A 17,044-nucleotide genomic window follows, 5' to 3' on the forward strand; every position below is an offset into this window, starting at 1 on the left:
TCCAGCACATGCATGGAGAGTTCAAACACCCACACATCCAGGGGGAGAAACGATCAGCTTTATATTAATTCAAACTCTTAAAGAAATAAAGTTATTTGTAATAAAACCTCGATTTAGAAAGAAAATTATCTGCAATCCAAGCAAGCTTCCTTGCGTTCACAGCATCCACCACCAGTGTACAGAAGGTGTTGGCTTCCCACAAGTGCAGGAAAAACGAGTGCTCAGCAGGAAGCCAGAGTTCACCAGGCCCTAACATTAAAGCGTTACTTTAAAAGCAACACAGTCATGGTAAATGATTGGAGCTACTCACAGCTAGTGGTAATCAAGTCCAGTCAGTTGCCATAAACAAAGTTGTAGACGAGGAAGGTGGGTGTTTGGCAGTATTTGGTTGCAAACTGTTTGCCATCTGGTGTGGGGTCAGAGAAGGCAATTTCCTCAGTGCTCAGGTAGCTGCCATACATGAATGTGCTCCTGGGGGAGAAGAGAGCTGTCAGAGCCACGCTGTGAGCCAGGGGAGTATCACCCCAGCCCCTCTCTGCAGGGAGCTGATACAGAACCAAAATAGGGTGGGAGACCCCCCCCCCTTATGAAGCTCTGCTTTCAAACAGCAGAGGACAGTGCTGATGCCACTTTGCCCTCCTGGAGCGTGGTTTAATTAGGAACCAGGAGACCATTATACTGAATCCAGACCACTGAGGTCCCCATGGCTCAGGGCAGCACTGCCCACAGAGGGAGTGGGAAATGAGCACCGAGTGATGGACTTTCAGAATGCTGAACTCAAACTATAGTGGAGTAGGTTGATATATTTATGTATGTATGAATAGAGATGTATGCATATCCATCCTGTGCACATTTATATTATGCATACAGTGTGTATATATTATGTATTAATGCTTACATATTACTACAGGCTCATGGGCCAAGCTGAGCCTGGAGGCAGACCCTAGGAACAGATTGAGGGGATGCTTCCTTGTTGTTTTACTTTTTTTTTTTTCCTTCAAGTCCTCCTCCATGTTTCTCTTGAACCAAACACACTTGAAAAGTTCAGAATTTCCTGCCTGGAAAAGACTTGGTGTTTGGACTCTTTCCTAACAAGCAGAGTTTCCCTTGGAAATTCCAGTCCTTGTAGCTGTGTGTTCCAGTTATACTCAGCCATAACAGCTCGGCTCACCTTTGTGATTTCAGATACACATCATTTAAGTACTACATAACAGAGTACCTGCCCACTCAGTAGCCCTCCACCATGAAGATGGGATTGCAGATGTGTCTGTACACATGAACGAACCACAGAATACCCTGAGTTGGAAGGGACTCCCAAGGATCACTGGGTCCAACCTCTGGCTCCACACCCAAACCCCGTGGCTGAGGGTGGTGTCCCAGCACACCCTGAGCTCCAAAACTGGGGCTGTGCCCACTGCCCTGGGGAGCTGCTCCATGCCCACTGCTCTCTGGGGCAGAACCTTTCCCTAGCCCCCACCTCACCCTCCCCTGATGCAGCTCTACGCCGTTCCTTTGGATCCTATCGTTGGAGGAAGCTGCAGGCCGCCACGAGGCCTCTTCTCAGCCTCCTCAGGGCCAAACTAACCGCAGGACAAAGCTTCTCATGATTCTCTGCAATCCCTTCCTCCCTCTCCCAGTTCCCACCCCGCCTCAGCTCCATACCTGACCACGTCCACCAGGCGCCGTGCGATGCCCCTCCTGCGTGCGAGGCCGAACACCCAGATCCTGCTGACCCCACACACTGCAGGCTCCGGCTCCGTGGAGCAGCGCCATGCCCGCTGCTGCTGCAGGACATCCTGCCCAGGGCTCTGAGTCGTGCTGGGCTCACACAGCACCCGGAAAGCCTGCAGAGATGAGTGGAAGCATTGAGCTGTTCCTCTCAGGGACACAGAGCCACCAAGTAATGCCAGCTGAACTTCCTGCTGCCTTTTACTGGCAGCCCGCTCTGCTGGTTGGCGACCCTGCACACAGCAGGGGTGTTGAGACCACATGATCACTGTGGTCCTTTTCAACCCCAGCCATTCTATGATGTTACAGGGCAGACCAGCTCCTAAACCATGTGCAAGCTTGCTCAAGCACCAGCTGTGCAAACCCAACTCCTGCTAGCAACATCACCAGCTGACAAAAGCACAAGCTTTTCTTTAATTTTACTCTTCCTCTTCTTAATTTTACCCTTCCTCCTCCTTTGAAAGTTAACATTTCCAAAACACACCAAGAGCTCCAGTTACCAGCCTGCAGTTTCCCCCTCTCCTCACACAATTAACACACACCTGCTTAATTGATTCAGCCACCAGGCACCCAACAATCATCTTCTCATTGGACACAAACAAGTAGGTTTTAGTCTTGGCTGGGCAACTCAAGGCAACTTGCTTGAAGCCCAGCTCATTATCTACAATCTCTCGCACGTCTTCTGCCTGAAACAAAAGGAGGGGTGCATTAGGTACCAGCATTCTTCAGCTCAGCATGAACCTGTCAGGAATGAAAGGAGGCTGTGGATGCCCCATCCCTGCAGGCATTCAAGGCCAGGCTGGATGTGGCTCTGGGCAGCCTGGTCTGCTGGTTGGCGACCCTGCACACAGCAGGGGGTTGGAACTGGATGAGTATTGTGGTCCTTTTCAATCCAGGCCATTCTATGATTCTATGAAACTCATTTCCCCCAAATAATCCCATGCTTACACAAAGCCAGGCTTCATGAAGCAGCCCTGAAGCACTCTGCAGCTTTACCTGACACTGGTGGCTCTCACTGTACACACAGCTAATCTGGCAGGATTTTTTTGTTTTGTTATATTAAAAAGACAAAAAAAAAGAACAGGCTCTCACTAGCATTCTCATCTCTGTATCTCCCTCAGAGCACACCCACCTCTCACCTGAATCCTTCAACACGTTGTATTGAATGTTTAAGAACCAGACCATCAGCATGGAGAGCAGAGTCAGGATGAGCGACCACAGCAGCCTGCACTGTAGAAATGCAAGCTGCCACGACAATGGAAGCTGTGTGCCCCATCCTTAGAGGTGCCCAAGGCCACAGATGGGCTCTGCACAGCCTGAGCTGCTGGGGGCACCCAGCCAACGGCAGGGCGTGGGTCTGTAAGGTCCCTTCCAAAGCAGCCATTATGTGATACAGTGACCCTGCTCTGCCCTCCTGTAGGCCTTCTGCATTCCAAGCGATGTATGACTGTGTGAACTGAGGCATTCAGGGATCTGAGCCATGAAAAAACGAATCTACAATACAAACCCCAAAATAAACAAACATGTACCTTCTTGACTGCGTATTTTGGGTCATCTGGAAGAATCAATACGATTTTCCCATCCCAGAACTCTGCCACAACCCGTTCTTTCTTCCAACACTGCCACAGAGAGGGGGAGAAAAAAAAACAAGTCAGTGGTTTAGCAAGAGAGGAAGTGATTCAGTGAAGACTCTGGCAGATGTAGCTGTAATTTGAACCACCTCAGCTTTCAGGAATAAAGTCAAATCACATTCATCAAACTGATGAACACAGTTGCTGGCACTGCACGCTACTTACACTTTAACCTCCCATCTGGCTGACAAAACAGCCTGCAGCTGTCTCAACTTAATACCTGGATGATATGTGCTGCTTCCTCTTTACTCAGAGGGCAGTGAGGCCCGGGCACAGCAGCCCAAAGAGCTGTGGGTGCCCCATCCCTGGAGATGCACAAGGCCATGGGTGGGCCCTGGGCAGGCTGGGCTGGTGGGGGGCAACCAGAGGTTGGAACTAAACGATCTTTAAGCTCCCTTCCAACATTCTAGGATTCCCCTGTGTCCATAAGAGATGTGAATGCAGCTGAGGCCTTACCACATATCTGAGGCACTCGAGGAATCTCTCGTGGTACTGGATGTGTTGGGCTTCGTCCTCAGGGCTGGCAGCTGTGTAGATCATGCCACATGACTTGCAGGCAACGGTACCAAAATGCTTCTGTCCTGCATCCTAGCGAGAAACAGAGCTAGTTAAGCATGAATGACACGTGCTCTGAAGGTCGAAACCACATATAGTTTAAAGGAATGAGGTTAAGAATTTGTTATAGCAACAATAATCAAAGATTAAAATATTTTGATTACATTTGGATTTTTGAGGAGGAGCGTGAGCTTTTGCTTATTTGTAGAATATTCAAGACTACCTAGCATAAAGTTGTTATACAAAGAATGCATTATTTGGAACAAGCCTTGAAACAGATGGGTCAGCAACATGCTGAGCAAACAATGTACAAGAACACCACAAAACCAAAGGAAAACCATACAGCCCTTTTTTGCCAGTCACCTAAAATAAAAAAAAATAATAATAAAAAAAACTTTTTTCATAGCTCTGTCAGGACACAGGGAGAAGGAACTGCATGTCAGCTGTGCAAGAACTTTCAATACCTGAAGGGACCATATAAACAGGAGGGAGAATGGCAGATTACAAGGGTAGATACTGATAGGACAAGGGGGAATGGTTTTAAACTGAGACAGGAGGTTTAGGTTGGATGTTAGGAGGAAGTTTTTCATTCAGAGGGTGGTGAGGCACTGGAACAGGTTGCCCAAGGAGGCTGTGGATGCCCCATCCCTGCAGGCATTCAAGGCCAGGCTGGATGTGGCTCTGGGCAGCCTGGGCTGCTGGTTGGTGACCTGCACACAGCAGGGGGTTGGAACTAGATCATAGAATGGCCAAGGTTGAAAAGGACTATAATGATCACCTAGTTTCAATTAGATGATCAATCAACTAGTATCAATCTTTGAGGTCCTTTTCGACCCATTCTTTGATTCTATAAACAGCAAGTTGATGTCTAAGTGGTGACAAGAACTGAAGGCCCATTTGTTTAGAACTTGTTCTATTTTCCTGCACAGGCTGTTTGCCCTTCCCTGTGCCCTCTCAGTACAGGCTGCCCTTGTCCCTCAGCACCTGCTATCCACCCCCTCTCCATCATGGCCCCAAGCAGAGCTGTACACTGGCTGGGCTGGAGCTTGTGGCCCACAAGTCAGCCACACTCAGAACAACCAGTGCAGGGTAAATGCTGCAGCTGTCTTCGTACTGCTGCTCTCATCTGGGTTTCTCTCTTCTGTGTAACCACCCAGCAATCAGATCAGTGCTTCACCCTGAAGGGCAGCAGCAGCAGGAAGGCAGATGTGCTTCACAGCTCTGTGTTCACAGCCCCTGCTTACACATTTCCACGCTGCCTTGACTGCCATTTGCTGCTACAGTTGTCACAGTGTGGTTTGTTTGAGGCTTACATGTAAGGAAATCTGCTTATTGCTTAGCCTCAAGACATGTCTTATTTCCTTGTCACTGTGCCACGAGCCACCCCAAGGACCCAGCATCCTTACAATGATCATCTGATCGTTGGACTGCTTGCAGAGTTCTCTCGCTTTCTTGCTTTTCTGCACACCGTGAGGCATTTTTGCAGGTGGACTGGATCCAAATGGAGAACTCAGTTCATCCAGTGCCCTGAAAATCATTTCAGAAAGATGTCAGTTGGTCACTCACACAAAGGTTAGCTTCACACATCAGACACCCAGGGCAAGGTTGTGACTTTTATAAGAGAACACCCCAAAACTGAGATACAGCAAAGGTTGCTGACAGCTGTGCTGCCAGCTGCTCTTTGGAGAGTGAGGAGGGCTCAAGGCAGAACAGGAACTGCACAGCTACCAAGCCCATGATTAAGCACTCTCTCACTTGCACAGCCATCCTATCTCCAGGAGACTGGGACACTGCCACTAGCTGGAACTCAGCAGTCCCAGCCAGAGGGATACAACAGAGGAGACAGGGCCAGGTCCATGCAGCATGAGAACTGGAGGTGAAGAAATACATGCCCAAGCCCAGTGCTCCAGCCTCAAACCATGGCTTACTTGGAGCTAGGCAGTCCCACACAGGCTCAGCAAGCTGCTCAGTGCTGGAAACTTCACCAAGTCCAGGATCCAAAGAAACAAAACATCCCCTAAAGAGTCCCTTTGATATATTCCTATTAAGTTGATACATAAACTTATGGCTGAAATCATGCTTTTAAAATCATGCTTGAAGAGAAGCCCTCCTTAATGCAGCCGTGGAGGAAGAGTTCACTGCCACACTCCAAGTCTCCAAAACTGTACCTCCTTCTCTGGGGCAAAGCACACCAAACCCACAGTCCTGGCAGAGGGCTGCAGCAGCTGAGCACTGTCACCAAGCCCTTGGATGGTGAACTCAGCACTTCAGCAGCAGAACAATGCTGAATCAGAAACTCCATGCCAAAGATGTGAGTGCAGAGCACCAGGCTGCCCTGCGGAGCTTGGTGGGTTTGTAACATCCCCAGCAGGGCTCAGGGTGATGAGCAGAAGGGATGCAGCCCCGAACACCTGTGATTATAAGTGCAGCTGGCAGAGGGAACTCATGTCTCAATGCACAACTCAGTGAGCCCTGGTGTGAGGGCTCAGTGTGTGCAGCTCAGGACACCTGATCCAAGCTGGATTTGGGCACACTGTGACACAAAGCAAGGACGAGGGTCCTCTTCTGCCATCTCAGCAGGAGTGGCATCGTCATCTGAGATTATCTTACACAGCTTCAGGTATTCCTGTGCTGAAGAAAGCTGACTACGAATCACACGCAGCATCAGCAACGCTTCCCTCTCAAGGAGAAAAAAAGATTGATCTCCAATTACCTATGGGTTTTGATCTAGACGGAGAAACTTTAGCTGAGACCCACTGCAACTTGTTATTAACTGCACAGTTTTCCTTCAGACTTCCACAGCATGGAGTTTCTTAAGCAATCTCCAAGTGGGAAACTCTTAGTGTCATGCAGTGAACACGGAACTCAGAGATACACCCAACCATTTTATAGATTCGGCTGCTAAGGAGAACTTCCAAAGCAGAAACTTCACATAGGAAAAGCTTGTGTTCATCAGCTTCCCAAGAGACAACAGCAGATCCAAGGCTGATGCGCAGCTAATCACAAACACCAGGCTTTGCACATATTCCAGGGTTCCACTTGCACCACGGAAGGTATGTGAAAAGCCACATGAGGAAGCAAAGCAAATATTGCAATCAGATCTCGCTTTCAACACTCCTCTGTGGCAAAGGACTACCATAGCTCAACAAGTTTTGGAAGGTTTGTTTTGGCTCAATTTGAAATGATTTCAAGCACTGGGGGCTGTGTGTGTGTTAATGTCCACAATAAACTAGGCTCAGAATGTTTTGACTGTTAACAAAACATATCGAGGAGTTGATTCAGTGTGGGAGGGGGACCAGCAGCTTTTCTTGCATGGGAAATCTTTTTCCATTGGAAGTCTTGGAGTAGGGCAGAAATTAATTAAGGAAATAAGCTAATCAGAAGCACAAACATCAGCACCTTAGCAGTACAGAGAGAAGCACGGAGGCTGGAAGTCATTTAGCAAGGAGATCATGCATCTTACAGAATCCAAAAGCAAACCTCACATGCTCGTGCTCTATCTACATCCCACTAAACATGAAACACAGCCAAGTACAATTCTGAAAGATCCACTCAGGTGGGAAAGGAGAAGAGAAGCAGAGGCTTCTGTTAATTAATCCTCACCCATCTCTGTTACAACTTCTGTCTTGTCTTTTGCACCTGGATCAAAAGGGCAGAAGTTTGAGTGCTGCTGCATGAAACTTATCAGCCACAAGCACCTGAGAGAAGCAGCTAACGACAGGTTCACTTCTGAAGCAGCTGCTTCCCAGAGCCAACAAGGATTACCTCTCTTGTTGCCCTGCACCAAGACAGAAGGCTGAACTTGGGCTTTTAGAATGATTACATGCATATTTTAACAATTATTCTGTCAATATGACACTCCTGATAGACTGCAAAGATGAACATACCTCTTCTTGCTGGTAGGGGGCCCACTGAATATGGGGTAGACAAGGGCATTCGAAGATGCTGGAAAAGAGAAGTGACATTATAGTGGCTTACAGCCATTTTTCAGTCACAGAACACGTTGATACATGGAAACAGAAGAAGGTGGGAAGTCTTACCGTAAGTTACAGCACACAATCTGCAAGTTTTAGGATAATGCAGCATAGATCACAGTAAGTCTAAGTGAATTATTGCTTAGGAGTGTTTTCCATCAAGCATAAATAATTCAAGTGCTCAACTGTTTGCTGCTTTCACGATTTTTGACTGCATTTGCTGAAGGATGGAGACTCCTCAGCAATTACAGAAACATGAGGAAGTGCACAGGCAGAAAAGCAGCACTGACAGCCTCCAAAGAACACAATGAGAAGACAAACATGTTGTTTCTAGGAACAGGACACAATAAAATGGCTCTTGTTATTATCAGAAGAGGTAAGGAAGGCTCCAGTAAATGATATAAAGCCGCAGACTTGTTAGAAATGTGAGATCTTAGAGGGCCAAGAAAGCATTCAATAAGAGCAAGAGGAAGACTTGGCAGTGCCTGCTGCTTGGTGAGGAAATGTGAAATCCAGGTGACAAACTAGGAAAGAACAACTTGTGAGCAGATCATTCGCATCATTAAGATACAAAGGACACTCCAACTTGCACACTTCAGAAGAAGAACACTCAGTTAAATCCCATTCAAACCACTATTGGCAGTAATTCACTGCCTAAAGAAGTGCAGAGGGGAGTTTTCTAGGTCACCATCGGGCACAAACTTCATGCATACAGCCTTGTGGATATTCAGCTAGCAGACAGGCACATGTAAGAATTGAAATTAAAAAGCATTCTTGCATTGAAAAGGGTTGGAAAAACATACTCCTAAGTAAGGATAGAAGGGAAACTGCTCCACTTAACAATAAGCAGGGGCAAAAGTAGTGAGAGGGGTCGACTCTCTGGGCAGCAGCTGCTATCAAACCCTTGAGTTACCACCTCCTTGAAAGCAGAAGCATCTCCCAGATGCAGTGCCTGTGTACTGTGCACACTGAGTGCACGAGAAGACTGAGATGCACAGAATTCAACTTACCCTTCTTACTCCCTTCGTGTGGAGATTGGCTGGAAGGAATGCAATCATCTGACTGGCATGTTGTGGAAGAACTAATCTCACCACCATCCTGTAAATTAAGACAATCTTTTAGGGCAAAAACTCCACAGCTCTCACATAGCAGTTACAGAACCACACACAGTGCAGGCTCCCTTCCTGAAGAAGCATTAATTGATGTTGTATACAGATTCACTCATCACTGCATTTGTTTTGTGCTTTGTTTTCTTCTTTGTACCATCAGCTTAGCATGCCTGGGACTCAGCTTCACTTTCTGCTTATATCTATGTGTCTTAACAGTTTTTGGAAGCCTCCTGCAAGCATTCTATTAAAATCAAAGTCTGCCAAACCAACTGCTGCCTCCAGCTCTGCCCTTGTCATAACATGACTATGTTACTCCCCATCTCCTCAGGGTCACCAGACTGCACAATGTGAAACCAGATCAAGGCCAAACTCTCCCTGTGCTCATTTTGCAATAACAAAGTCACCAAGTTTCTTTTTCCAATGCTACGTACTTCTGATTAACCTCTGAGAAACAGCTCACCCATTAAAAAATGCAATCACAGCAGTGTGAAATGCTTTAGAAAGTTATATATTAACTGCGTGTGCAAGATTGGATTGTGCAAGCTAACATTTGTGTTTTAGTAGTGCTAGCTAGTAAAGACATATTGACAATTAAGATTGGTGTGTGAGAGACACACTAATAAATACAGTGCAGGTGAACAAAGCAGGCAATAAACTGTTCTTTATAATCATGCATTGGTTCAATAAAGCACATTAGCTCTATAAAAACAGCTTCCCATCTTGTTCTCTGCTTCCTTCTGGTGCCTGCTATTAAACACTGCAGTAGAACCCCAGCAGCCTTTCCCACCTCCACGCATTTTAGATGCCAGAACACAGCAACACAGATGTGACACTAAGTGTAATGGAGCTCTGTGACTCCCTGCTCTGATTTCATATTTACTGCATTCCACTGCTACCCTTACCTTTCCCACCTAACACCTGTGTAGTTCTTTGTCAGCTTTGCTCCTCACCACACACACGCAGAAATAACAAGGGGGAATGGTTTTAAACTGAGACACGGGAGGTTTAGGTCGGATCTGAGGAGGAAGTTTTTCCCCCAGAGGGTGGTGAGGCACTGGAACAGGTTGCCCAAGGAGGCTGTGGATGCCCCATCCCTGCAGGCATTCAAGGCCAGGCTGGATGTGGCTCTGGGCAGCCTGGTCTGCTGGTTGGTGACCTGCACACAGCAGGGGGTTGGAACTGGATGAGCACTGTGGGCCTTTGCAACCCAGGCCTTCCTATGATTCTATCACGATGACTCAGATTGCTGTCAGCACAAACACTGCACAGGCAGCTTTCCTCTCAGCCACCCTAAATAGAGTATTTCACTGCAGCACACAGGGATGACAACAAACTGGAGTTTTACCACTGCTTTATGCCTTCATAATACATTATAAATACAAACAAACCTGCACAGGTTCTTTTTAAGTCAAATCTAAATGAACATCTGGGCTGAGTAACCAGAGCATGCGTGAGATCTAGCAAACTCAGTTCATGTCACCTGAACCCTGCTGGCACCTCTACTCACCGTGCTCCCTGCATGGCTGCACTCTGCAGTCTCAGGAGGATGAGAAGCAACAACAGTGCTGCCTGCACTTTGCTGCAGAGACGCCTTTCCTTCGTGTGCAGTATTTCTCTCTTGATTTACACAACTCGGAAAGTTCTCTCTGTTGTTGTTTTCTCTCTTCTGAGGCACAGAAGTACTTCTCTGTGCACTGTCTGCCTCGAGGCTTTTGTTGGCATCAGCTGAATGAGACCTGGGGGGAGTCTGGAGAGGCTTAAGGTCTAAGGGTGGTTTCTTAGAGTGCGACTTCTTGCTGGCAGAAAAGAATGCTGCTCCCGACTGAAGCCTCAGAGCTGGTTTCACTGTCATGCTGAGGACTCTGAAGGGTGAATCCATCTTCTTCTTAATTAGACAAGGAGTATTCTCTTTCCCCACACTAGGTTTTTTAGGGGGTGCATCTGCTTTCAGCTTCTTAAGGGCTTTGGGGGCAGTTTTGCCATGCTTGGAACCAGCTGCAGGCCTGGCTGGCTTCGAATTCGTGTTCCTGCTGACATTCACATTAACTTTCTCAGTCCTGCTGGCAGCCAGGGGACTCTTACAACTGCCCCTGTCCCCAAAAGCTCCGTTCTCACTCAGCTGTTTCCTCTCTAGAATAGTAAGGTATTGCTTTTCCTTGCTATAAAAAGACATCACGGGCACGATGGGCTGGTATGAGGCAGCAGGCTTAGGGGATAACTCGGAGGAAAACTCCGTGCGTGCAGCAGTGGGGATGCTGGCAGCCTGCAGTGGGGACACATCCAACCTCCTCAGTGGTGCTGGCTTCACAGAAACAGCTCCACTTTCCTCATCGCTGGAGCCAGGTGACCATTTGATCTGAGAAGAAAACCAGCGAGCTCTTGATTTCTTGAGGCTTTCAGCAAAATCCAGCACCCTTCTTTTCACAGGAGTCTCGAAGGCACTATGAAAACAACAACAAAGCAAAATGTCACGTATTGGCAGCTTTTCAGGTATTCTTGTGCTTAAGTCATGCTCCAAGTCCACTCAGCCTAGCTGCCTGCACCACTAGATGCCCTTTAACAAACACAGACCCAAGGCTGTCAACAGCCATTTTGTTTTCTGCTTTCAAAGGGGGGGAAGCAAAAACCCCACAGTATTTCACAGCAGGTTCTGAAAGGCATGCACTGAATTCTCACACCGATGTATTTCAGAGGCTAAAACTCTGTCGGCGCTGCACCAAGGGCCCAAAGGGGATCCACTTTACACAAAGGACACATTCAGCTGTAACATATTTGCTTGCTGTAAATATTTAGTGAGGAAAAAAATCTCACTATCTCAGGAATTTGTCCGTCCAATTCAGAAGAAAAACTTCACCCTGGTCTCCTCCCCGAAATATTTTTGTGGGTGAAGGACAAGAGGAGCATGAGAGAAATCTGTTCTGCCGTGACAAAGTAACAAAGGGAGAGGACCAGCCTGTTCTGTGGGATGTAAGCTCAGCTTTGTGTCCACAGCCAGTGGCTACATTAGTGGGAACAGATATACTTGTAAGATATATGTAAGAAAGGAACTCCTGGGGACTAAAAGTGCCCCTGGGGTGCAGCAGGTCCAGCACTGCCAGCCAGCTCCAGACAGCCCGTGCTTCTATGATCATTTGCACGCTTTTACAAACTGGAAAAGACTGAAACTCTATCACAAATAAATGTAAACATCAGAGTTTTATTTCTTAGGTTCCTAAGCCATCATTTTTTTTTTAGGTTTCCATTGGTTTTGGGACCTCATTAGGGTTGTGTGTGAATGTCACACATTTGACAAAGGTGACTGCCAAAATAAGATACGCTTATTAAAAAGCAGTAATAGCTCTGGCACACAGCAATGCAACCACCAACGTGGCTCTGCAAAGCACCAGCTTACTGTGACACCTTTTTCTTGTTTCTAGTTCTGCACTGATTGTGCTTTAGATGGAAGATCAGTTTCAGCTTCCCTACATATCAGTTGAAAGCTCTCAGAACAATATAAAATGCTATTAAGTCATAAATATCGACTAATTCCAGAGCATTTCAAAACTACCTTATTTCCTCTTCATGATAAAATTTTCAAGAATTTGAAATATGAGAAGCTGGATTTGGGTTGGGGCAACCCCAGATATGTCACAGAATCGTTTGAGTTGGAAGGAACCTTTAAAGGCCACCTGGTCCAAGTCTCCTGCAGTGAACAGGGACAGCTACAGATCCATCAGGTGCTCACAGTTCTGTCCAGCCTGACCTTGGCTGTCTGCAGGGACAGGGCAGCCACCACCTCTCTAGGCAACCCATTTCAGTGCTTCACAACCCTTACTGAAAGATAAAAAAAAATACAATCTTCCTTATATCCAGGCTATATCTCCTCTCTTTTAGTTTGAAATTATTTCTCCTCGTCCTATCACAACAGACCCTGCCTGTCCCCTTCTTTCCTGTAGCTCCCCTTTACACACTGACAGGCTGCTCACAGGTTACCCACCAGCCTTCTCTTCTCCATGCTGCACAGCCCCAGCTCTCTCAGCCTCTCCTCACAGGAGAGCTGTTCCATCCCTGGGATCATTCTTGTAGCCCTCCTCTGGATGCACTCCAACAACTCCATGTCTCTCCTGTACTGAGGACTCCCAGCACTGCAGCTGAAGTCACACAGCACAAAGCAGAGGGGCAGGATCCCCTCCCTGACCCTACTGGCCACACTGCTTTTGGTGCAGTCCAGGATACAGTTTGCTTTCTGAGCTGCAAGGGCACAGTGCTGCCTCATGGCCAGCTGCCATCCACCTGTACCTCCATGTTTTTTTCATCTACAGAGAACTCACTGAGAGCAGTCCTGAGAAGGACTTGGCGGTTCTGATGGATGAAAAGCAGGACATGAGCCAGCAGTGTGCTCCTGCAGCTTGGAAGGCCGGGGCTGCATCAACAGAAGGGTGCCAGCAGAGATAGGGAGGTGACTGTCCACCTCTATTCTATCCTTGCGAGACTGCAGCTTGAATACTGTGCCCAGGCCTGCACTGGAACGATGCAGAGCTGTTGGAGCAGGTTGAGAGGTGGGCCATGAAGATGATTGGAGGGCTGGAGCACCTCTCCTATAAGGACAGATTGATGGAGTTGGGCTTGTTCAGCTTGGACAAGAGAAGACTCTGGGGAGACCTCATTAAGGCCTTCCAGTAGCTGAGGGGAGCCTACAAGCAGGATGAGGACTGATGTTTTGCACAGTCCACTATCAATAGGACAAAGGGGAATGGCCTTAAACTAATTCAGATTAGATATAAAGAGGAAATTCTTTATTCAGATGGCAGTGATACCCTGGCATTGCTACCCAGAGGCAGCATGGGCCCAGATGGGCCCTGGGCAGCCTGAGCTGATGGGGGGCACCCAGCCCATGGCAGCAGGGGTGTGTAAGATCCCTTCCAACCCAACCATGCTGTGACTCTACGAATTTACGTTCAAGGAAACATTAAAAAAAAGAGGTTTGTACGTAGTTAACATACGTCTGAGTAGGGCTCTGGCTCCTCTTCTGTGAGCTCGCAGCTGCCATGTCACCAGCCGAGCACCTGCAGGAAGGCATTGTGAATCAGGTGAAATCGATTTTAGTTACAGCTTTCAGTTAACGAAGGAAGAGAAGTTGGGAACTGGCAATAACGATTAATAAAAGCGGTTTTCAGACAGGGCAGGAATCGGAATAATGTTTTAACTGAGAGTAAATAACAGCACAGAGAAGATTTCTGCTTCGAGTCCTAACCAGACCCTTCCGATACCCAAAGAAGGGCGATAAGAAAGAAGGGAACAGACCCTCAGCCCCTCTCAGGACGACTCCAGACCCCTTAGGCCCCGCACACGCCGGCCGCACTCCCCCTCACCTCAGCGCCGCCTCCATCACGGCCACCAACGGTCCCGCGCCTTCCAACCCGCGCGCGTTCACCCGCCAGGCCGCCCATCCGCTTCTCATTGGCCGAGAGCCTTGCCGCTCAGCACATCTCGCAGGGCCATTGGTCTGACTGCGGCCCGCCACTCACATTTCAGCCAATTAGATGGTTGTCCCCCCCCCCGGCGGAAACTCCAACTCCCAGCATGCCTCGCGAGAACAGAGCCGCCTCTGGGGGGGGGGGCGGTGCGCGAGGCACGCTAGGAAATGTAGTTCGTAATGCACGCTGAGACTCGGAAGCTTGGGAAGCGCTTTGCCCAAGCAGTGCCGCGCCCTGCCACAGATCTCGTATCTCGGAGTTCGACTTAGGCGTTCAATCTAGAGGAATTTACAAGGATTTAAGTAGAGAGAGCTGACAGGACCGGACTGTGGAGAGCCCTCCGTGACGCAGTGGTCCACACACTCAAGAAATATAAAGCAAAACAAAACGCTCCGGTCCGAGACCCGAGTCCGCCTCCCCTCAGACCGGGAGAAAATGCAACCGCGAACGAACACCTGGTACAGAGCGGTGGGGAAGGTCTGCGCATGCGTGAAGCGACGTACAAGCACTACTGCGGCGACTAGCGTAGGCCCAAATTATCTTGCCCAATCACTTCTGAGCATCTACGCATGCGCATAACGCCCCTCCTTTCACATCCGGGAGACTCGGCGCATGTTTATGACATATAACGCATGCGCGGCTCCTAGTGCGCATGCGCACTGCTCCCTTCCGGCCTCCGTAGCCAGGAGCGGGCCGCGGTACCGTGAGGAGCCCGGGCGGGTCTGGGTGGGCCGCGCCGCCGCTATGGTGTTCTACTTCACCTCCAGCGGTGAGTCTGTAGTAGGGGGGGATGTGGTATCAGGCCTCTCCTTGCGGGTCACTGTGGGAATGGTGCGTTCCCTGCACGGCGGTGGGGCTCCTTGACCTTCTTCAATGTGGTGTTCCCCGTGGAAGCCTCAGCATGGGCTTTTCCTCCTCATATCGCACCGAAGTTTTCCCGCCTAAGTACTGAAATGTTTGGGTTTTTTAAACACTGAAAGGATCTTTTTTTGTGTGTGCCCCAGATCCTCACAGCAACGTATAACCGCAGTGTGTTGTCCGTGTGTGGATTTTACTGCATCCCTATAAGTTTACAGGCTTGGGGCAGAGTGGCTGGAAGACTGTGTAGAGGAAATGGACCTGGGGGTATTGATTGATGCTCAGCTGAACGTGAGCCAGCAGTGTGCCTAGGAAGGCCTATGGCATCCTTGCTTGCATCAGAAAAGGTGCTGCCAGCAGGAACAGGGCAGTGATTGTCCTCCTGTACTCAGCTCTGGTGAGGCTGCACCTCCAGTACTGTGTCCGGTTTTGGGCCCCTCACTGCAAGCAAGACATTGAGGCCTTGGAGCAGGTTCAGAGAAGGGTGACAAGACTGGTGAGAGGTCTGGAGCACAGGCCTTATGAGGTGTGGATGAAGGAGCCCGGATTGTTCAGTCTGGAGAAGAGGAGGCTCAGGGGAGACCTTATTGCTCTCTATAACTACCTGAAGGGAGGTTGTAGTGAGCTGGGGGTCGGCTTCTTCTCTCGTGTGACTAGTGATAGAACTAGAGGGAATGGCTTCAAGCTGCCAAACCAGGGGAGATTTAGGCTGGATGTTAGGAAATACTACTTCTCTGAAAGAGTGGTCAGGCACTGGAATGGGCTGCCCAGGGAGGTGGTGGAGTCACCAAGCCTGGGGGTGTTCAAGGAACGTCTGGATGTTGTGTTGAGGGACATGGTTTAGTGAGAACTGCTGGTGACAGGTGGATGGTTGGACTGGATGATCTTGTAGGTCTTTTCCAACCTTGGTGATTCTGTGATTCTTATTCTGTGATTCTGTTCTTATAGCATTATCTGCCTCAGTTCTGGAGGTGAACTTCCTTCTAGAGAAGCTCAGGAATGCCATTTCCCTCAGGCAATGCTCAGCAGTGCTTCCAGCAGCCCTCCCATCAATCTGCACCGAGGATCCCATTAATAGGGCAAGAGATTGTAGCCCTAGATGTAACCTGGAGAGGCTCAGGTTTGATATGAGGAAAAAAATCTTCTCAGAAAGCGCAGTGCTGCAGTGGCACAGCTGCCCAGGGAGGTGGTGGGGTCAACATCCCTGGAGGTGTTCCAGAACCATGGCAGTGTGGCACTAGGGGACATGGTTTAATGGGTAGAGGGCACAGCAGCGTTGGATGGCACTGGGAATGGCTGAGCTGCCATAGTGCATCACAGTTAAACCTGCTGATGGTGTAAACCATCTCGTGTAGTAAGTTGAAGATTTCTGATGTGTTTTAGTCATAGAAGAGGACACAGTGGGAATGCCACTGTAGCTTGTTTAAGCTGCGTTGCACTATAGTTGATGTGTACACTGAGTTTAATTGCCCACACAGCTCAGAAAGCCAACTGCACCTAAAGCAGCTTGGCCAGCAGGGTCATGGAAGGGATCCTCCCCTTCTGCTTTGTGCTGTGTGACCTCAGCTGCAGTGCTGGGAGTCCTCAGTACAGGAGAGACATGGAATTGTTGGAATGCATCCAGAGGAGGGCTACAAGGATGATCCCAGGGATGGAACAGCTCTCCTGTGAGGAGAGGCTGAGAGAGCTGGGGCTGTGCAGCATGGAGAAGAGAAGGCTGGTGGGTAACCTGT

The 17,044-nt window shown here is 48.7% G+C and overlaps 1 protein-coding gene across 1 annotated transcript; it reads right to left on the minus strand.

The window, feature by feature from the left end:
- Nucleotides 1-332: 332 nt before the first annotated feature.
- ESCO2 (establishment of sister chromatid cohesion N-acetyltransferase 2) lies at nt 333-14,437 on the minus strand (the record flags this gene model as incomplete). Its single annotated transcript, XM_079550555.1, has 12 exons — nt 333-471; nt 1,663-1,844; nt 2,271-2,414; nt 3,258-3,347; nt 3,816-3,947; nt 5,321-5,441; nt 7,518-7,553; nt 7,802-7,859; nt 8,899-8,986; nt 10,505-11,438; nt 13,980-14,042; nt 14,349-14,437. 12 exons carry the CDS (start codon nt 14,435-14,437, stop codon nt 333-335), a joined length of 2,076 nt encoding a protein of 691 aa, XP_079406681.1.
- Between the last annotated feature and the right edge of the window lie 2,607 nt (nt 14,438-17,044).

The sequence above is a fragment of the Tetrao urogallus genome, assembly GCF_951394365.1.
Source record: "Tetrao urogallus genome assembly, chromosome: 2".
Taxonomy (NCBI): domain Eukaryota; kingdom Metazoa; phylum Chordata; class Aves; order Galliformes; family Phasianidae; genus Tetrao; species Tetrao urogallus.